The sequence below is a fragment of the Pteropus vampyrus genome, unplaced genomic scaffold (assembly GCF_000151845.1).
Source record: "Pteropus vampyrus isolate Shadow unplaced genomic scaffold, Pvam_2.0 Scaffold193, whole genome shotgun sequence".
Taxonomy (NCBI): domain Eukaryota; kingdom Metazoa; phylum Chordata; class Mammalia; order Chiroptera; family Pteropodidae; genus Pteropus; species Pteropus vampyrus.
This window is the reverse complement of record NW_011888974.1, coordinates 3735084-3741368: the sequence shown is the minus strand read 5'-3', so window position 1 is coordinate 3741368 and position 6285 is coordinate 3735084. Positions and strand designations below refer to the sequence as shown.

The 6285-nt window shown below is 42.8% G+C and overlaps 2 protein-coding genes across 3 annotated transcripts in view; one reads left to right on the top strand and one right to left on the bottom strand.

Annotated features, from left to right (window-relative positions):
• Positions 1–941, top strand: part of PILRA (paired immunoglobin like type 2 receptor alpha) — a 20233-nt gene extending 19292 nt beyond the window's left edge. Inside the window, exons 3-4 of the mRNA XM_011371656.2 lie at positions 57–88; positions 254–941. Of these exons, the coding sequence (XP_011369958.1) occupies positions 57–88; positions 254–376 (155 nt within the window). The 3' untranslated portion in view covers positions 377–941. The remainder of the gene's footprint in view (positions 1–56; positions 89–253) is intronic.
• Positions 942–1096: 155 nt separating this feature from the next.
• ZCWPW1 (zinc finger CW-type and PWWP domain containing 1) overlaps positions 1097–6285 on the bottom strand; it is a 33529-nt gene continuing 28340 nt past the window's right edge. For both annotated transcript variants that reach the window (XM_023537532.1, XM_011371655.2), the window contains exons 16-18: positions 2768–2828; positions 2149–2283; positions 1097–1563 (exon numbers count right to left, since the gene is read on the bottom strand). In XM_023537532.1, the coding sequence (XP_023393300.1) occupies positions 1256–1563; positions 2149–2283; positions 2768–2828 (504 nt within the window). In that variant the 3' untranslated portion in view covers positions 1097–1255. The remainder of the gene's footprint in view (positions 1564–2148; positions 2284–2767; positions 2829–6285) is intronic.

Below are 6285 nucleotides of genomic sequence, written 5' to 3'. Positions count from 1 at the left end.
TTCCCTACCCTGACTGCCATGCCACCTGACCCAGTATATCTTGACTTTTTTCCTAGGACAACAAAGCGACCCCAAGCTGGACTCCAAGGTAAGCAATTCAGACGAGGGCCTGAAAAAATTAAAAGAAAGTTTGGAGTAGTTGGAGTATAAGGAAGAGTGGGACTGTGGTATTGGTGGTTGTAGATTACTGCTTTATGATGGGGTCTGCTCCCCGTCCTCTCTCTAACCCCCTTCTCTTTCTGTTCTCACCCAGGATGATGGCATCCTCTACGCCTCCCTTGCTCTCTCCAGCTTGACCTCACCATCAGCACCTTCCTGCTACCCTTCCCATGACAGCCCCCACAAAGAGACCCTATATTCGATCTTAAAGACCTAATGAGTGGGACTGAATGATGACCTCCTTAGAGTAAGCTGTATAAAGGGATCACCACTTCCCATAATAACCCCAGCCAGACACAGATGATTCAGAAGCCAGCAGAGGTTAAAAGCCACCAAGGACCTGAGAGAAAGAGTTATCTGCTCTAATTCCCTCTTCGACCTCCTGCCCTTGCCCACAAAAATAAAAGTACCTGTAGGATTGCCCGATGCAACTAAGGAGAAAACTGATGTGACCTTCAACTTCTGTCCTTCTTTCCAAAAATGTACTATAATAGATAGCTCACACCCAAGATTCAGGCCTCAAGCCTGGAAACACTAAGTCCCCAAACACTGTTAGGTAGCTCAGAACCCAAGGTCTGCCCCGCAATCAACCACTGTATTTCCCTTATGATAATAACTAGTATGGATCATGTTAAGCCTTTACTTCTATCACCTCATTTAAATATCATGAACGACCCTGAATATGGTATTGAATGTACTCATTTGAGGTATAAAACGAAGAGTCAAAATGGTTATGGTACTTTTCCCAAAGCCATGCAGCTGGTAAGTGGTGAGCCAGGATTTGAATCAATGTCCTTCTCCCAGGACTCAGTTATCATTGCCTTCCCAGATTCCTATGCTATAGAGGCCTCCCACCAGAAACAATGATGTGCCACAATGACATGAAAGAGAGAGAGCAGCCAAAAGGGAGCATGTGGTTAGAGATAAACCAAACCAATTAAGCCAGTAATCTACTTTATTAACCCGTAAACCACATAATTCTGACTTTAGCCAGTTAACCTTGTAGTCAATGATCAATCCCAACACTTCTCAGGCACTCTGTGAGAACCTCTCCCTCCTGCTTCCAGGGAAGGGAGTGAAAGAACAGAGCACAGAACTACTCCTCAAAGAAGGTGAACTCTGCATCATCTCTATGTTGTGGCTTCACCCTCTGCTCCAATTTTCCAACATCTTCCATGAGTTGCTCCAGGTCCAGGTCACTGGAGGCTTCATCATCAGTGGGGAAGCTTCTAGCCTCCTGAGACTGTGGCTCCTGGTGTCCAGGCTCTTCTTTTCCCGCCACAGAACAAGTCTCATGATAAGCTGGTGGGATCAGGCCCTTTGGTACCATTCTAACCTCTTTGTGTTCAGACAAACTGGTTACCGAGACCTTGCTTTGGGGAGCTTTAAATTTTTTCTTAACACCTAAATGAAAAATTGACAAAACTGAGAGTCTCATTAGGTCATCTGTCTTTACCTTTTACATATCAAACTGCTAAATTTCCATTTCTAAAAAAATTCTCTGAAAAAGATTACTTTTCTCTATAGAAAGAAATGGACTTTGGAGTCAGAAAGACCTGGATTCAGGCCATGGATCGGCCACATGCTAGACATGATCTTGAGCAAATTTTAAACTCTTTGAGCCTCAGTCTCCTTATCTTTCAAATGGCAAATAACCAGTCAAAGAAATATTGAAAAAAAAAATAAAGAAAATAAACATGAAAATATGTATCTAGCCAGTACATGGCAATACTCAATAAATATTAGTTCCTGCCTCCTAACCATTCTTCTATCCTTGGATCACATCATACCAATAACCGTTATGTTTCTATAGTGTGTGCTGCATTCTACAATCTGAGAGATACCCTTTTGGCCTAAGTTTTGTCCTTTTTAAAGATATTAAAAGTTGCAGAATTATTTTTAAATAATTCTATTTAAATAATTCTAGGAAGGGGAGATGCAGACTTGAACCTCACTTCCCCACAGTTTTTCCCAAGTCTACAGCCTTACCTGACTGGTCAGGATCCGAATTCCCATGCACTTCTTTCCTTCCCGTTATGGGTACAAGAGCAGCTGCAGGTTCATTTACCAGAGATCTCTTCATGGCCTTCCTTTGCGAGGTCCCATCTCGTCCATCTGCTATGCCTGTATCACCCCCAACCCCCATCCGTCAAGGACACTTGTTTATTTCTCTCTAAATGACAGATTGGAAAGGGTCTATGGACTCCCCATATTTAAGTCTCTGCTCTGCATCTTCTGCAAATCTTAATCTAGTAAATTCTCTCGGTTCCCCGCCCCCCGCCACTCCCCAAATATTTCTTTTTTTTTCTTCCTTGGATCATCTTCTCTTTATAGTTCTCCTTAGAACCTGCCTTCTCCATGAAGTCATCCTTCTTGGCTAAGAATTTAAAACACTCGTTCCAACTGTAATCTAAGATTTTATAATTCAATATCCAAAAGTGAGGAGGCTAAAGCTTCTCCAGTGACACTAGCATGAAACTTGCCTGTTTTCTCGGGTTCTAAAGCTGAGACCATCAGTAAGGTCCAGCTACCTGCAGACCCCTTCCACTCTCTGTTTCTGCCCTGCCTTAAGTGTAGCACATGTCCCATTTCCACCTAGCTTGCTTACCTCTTGCCTTGGTTTTTTTTGCCTGAATTTTGGCTGTCTTGGGACTGAGCAAAGTTGGATCCTAAGGATGAGAGAAAAAAATAAAAGAAGATAATGAAATCACATGACTGTGTTTTTAATAGAGTAGGATGCTACAGAAATGATGGGTGGAGGGACAGTCAAATTAGGTTATATGAGCCTGATACTGTTTTAATCAATGATAACAAAGATAAAAATGATCATCCTTCCTATACTAATATCTATTTGATATTAGTTACTGCAAGGCTTTCTGCACAAGAGACAGAAAGGTAGGCCACAAAATGAAAAATATTGGTAAATTAAAAATTAAAAGAGAATGTGAAAATCTATACTTTAGAACTTCAGTTTCCAGTTTCAGTTTCCAGTTCTATATGTAAAGAGCTTGGAAAGTTACCGCTCTGTTCTAATAACAACTAAAAAGCTAAACAGACTAAAAATCAACAATTCTTCTTGGATATGTAAATGAGGTGAGGACATAGGACAAACTGCTACCTTCAAGACTGAAGAGACAGACAGAGGATTCTGGTCAAGATAGCAGGGTAGGTAAACACTGTGCATGCCTCCTCCCATGGCCACACTAAAATTGCTACTGAATTATTAAACAGTCAACATGGAGAATGATCTGAAGACTAGCTGAACAGAACTCCTATAACCGAGAATATAGAGACCACATCGAGACTGGTAGGAGGGGTGGAGCCACAAAACAGGCTGGTCTTATACCCACATATGGTAGTTGAGCATCAGGAGGGATATCTCGGCTGTGGAGGCTGCCCCCCACCAAGAGGAGCAAGGGGTCCCAGCCCCACACCGAGGCTTCCCAACCCAGGTTTCTGGTGCCGGGAAGAGGAGACCTTGTTATGAAAACCAGTGGAAAGTCCAGGCATCCATGTAAGATGGAAGACAGCTGGAAATCCAGATGTCCCCTTAAAGGGCCCACACACAGTCTCACTCACTTGCAGGCACTCACCCTGGGCTCCTGTGGAGGAATAGCAGCTCGGGGGTAACAGAGACATACAGGGAAAGACTGAGTTGTGTGACTTCAGGGTGAGGGCTAGAGGGACAACCACTATTATACTTTTGTTGAGTCCTCCTCTTGTGCAGCCTGCAAGTAAGCACCATCTTGCCTGTGTTGATCCTTCCCTCCACATGGCCAAAACTGAATCTGCATTGGCCTGGTGAGATCTGCTCACTCCACCAGAGACACCTCCCCAACCAAATCAAAAATTGCCTGGTAGCAATTTTGGTTGGTTACTGGGCAAACAGCCTTACCCTGGATTCTCAGCAATCAGCAGGCCTCAGCTCATGCATCTTGAAAGACATTTCCAGTGGCAGGCAACCAGCCCCAGCTCTAGGTACAGCATTTCTTGAACAAATCTTGGCGGTCTATGGGCCCAAAGAGGGCAGCAGCTGGCCTCTGTGTGAGCTATGTTTTTGAGAGTGACCATAGGCTCAGCACTGGCAATAAATCTGAATATGCACCAACCTGGAGAACACCATTTGCCCCACCCTGGTGACTCCCTTGACCCTGCCTCATCCAACCCTGGTACTCCCGAGGCAGCTGGCAGGCAGTCTCAGGCCTGGGGGTGCCCCTGGCCTTTTGATGAGCTGCCCCAGGCCCGGTAATGGTGGTAGTCGGCCTCAGTTCACCATTTGGCCTCTCCTACATATCCCCAGGTTCACTTCAGTCAGCAACCAAACATGGATAGCTTTTTAGCTCCTACCTTGGCCTGCACAGAAGCCTCTCCCAAGGGGCTTTAGAAACCAACACATCCAGAGGCTAGCGTTAGATCTCAGCAGAGCACCACCTGATTAGCTCCACAAGCAGCAAACCCAAAGAGTGGTCTCAACAGGCACATGAACCCACTGGGGTGAACCCCACTCTGGAGGATCAGCCTCTGCAAAGCAGCTCATATGATATGGGCGTGGCCAATCCTCACAGCAAGGCAGCCTGAGAGTCGATCCTACTCACTGTTGTAGTTGATCCTTAATTGTACCAACAACAATCAAAGCTCAACTACAACAAGAGGGCACACACAACCACATGAGAGTCACTACTGGAGCACCTGGCTCAGGTGATCAGGGAGACTGAGCCACCGGGCCACACAGGACACCTACTGCATAAGGCTACCTGGCTAAAACTGGGAGACATAGCAGATCTACCTAATACATAGAAATGAATACAGAGAGGTAGTCAAAATAAGAAAACAAAGGGGGAGGGGGAAAAAATAAGAAAACAAAGAAAATGTCCCAAATGAAAGAATAGTAAAAGCTCCAGAAAAAGAACTAAATGAAATGGAGGCAAGGAACCTACCAGATACAAAGTTCAAATGAACTTAAGGAAAGTATAGATTAGCTCAATGAGAACTTCAGGAAGGAGATAGTAAGCATAAAAAAGAACAAGTAATCATTAAAAAGAAAAACAGTCAGAAATGAAGACTACACTAGAAGGAATCAACAGTAGATTGGATGAAGCAGAGGATCAAGTCAGGGATTTAGAAGACAAGGTAACAGAAAACATCCAATCACAATAGCAAAAAGAGAAAAGGATTTAAGAGACCTCTGGGACAACATCAAGTGTAACAACGTTCGGATCACAGGAGTACCAGAAGGAGAAAAGAGAAAATAAAGCAAGGAATTGAGAACCTATTTGAGAAAATAATGACTGAAACCTTCCCTAACCTGGTGAAGGAAATAGACATACAAGTCCAGAAAGAGCAGAGTCCCAAACAAGGTGAACCCAAACTGACCCACACCAAGACACATCATAATTAAAACACACAGAGAATCCTAAAAGCAGAAAGAGAAAGGCAGCTGATCTTGCAACAGAAACTTTGCAGGCAAGAAAGGATTGGCACAAAAATCAAAATGATGAAAAGCAAGAACCCACAACCAAAACTACTCTACCCAGAAAGGCTATCAATTAAAATTGAAGGTGAGATAAAGACCTTCTCTGACAGGAAAAAGCTAAGGAAATTCATTACCAAAGCCAGTATTACAAGAAATGTTAAAGGGACTTCTTTAAGAAAAAGGAGGAGGGGAAAACACGTATATATGAATAATAAAATGGCAATAATTATGTACCTATCAATAAACACTTTAAACGTAAATAGATTAAATACTCCAATCGAAAGACACAGGGTAGCCGAATGGATAAGAAAACAAGACCCATTTATATTCTGTCTAAAAGAGATCCATTCAGATCAAAAGACACATACAAACTTAAAGTAAAGAGGTGGAAAAAGATACCTTATGCAAATGGAAATGGAAATAAAAGCTAGGGTAGTAATACTTATATCACACAAAATAGACTTTAATACAAAGACTATAATAAGAGACAAGGAAGGACATTACATAATGATAAAAGGATCACTCCAACAAGAGTATATAACCCTAGTAAACATTTATGCACCCAACATAGGGGCACCTAAATATATATAGCAAATATTGATAGACATAAAGGGAGAGATCAACAGTAATAGTCATAGTAGGGTACTTTAACA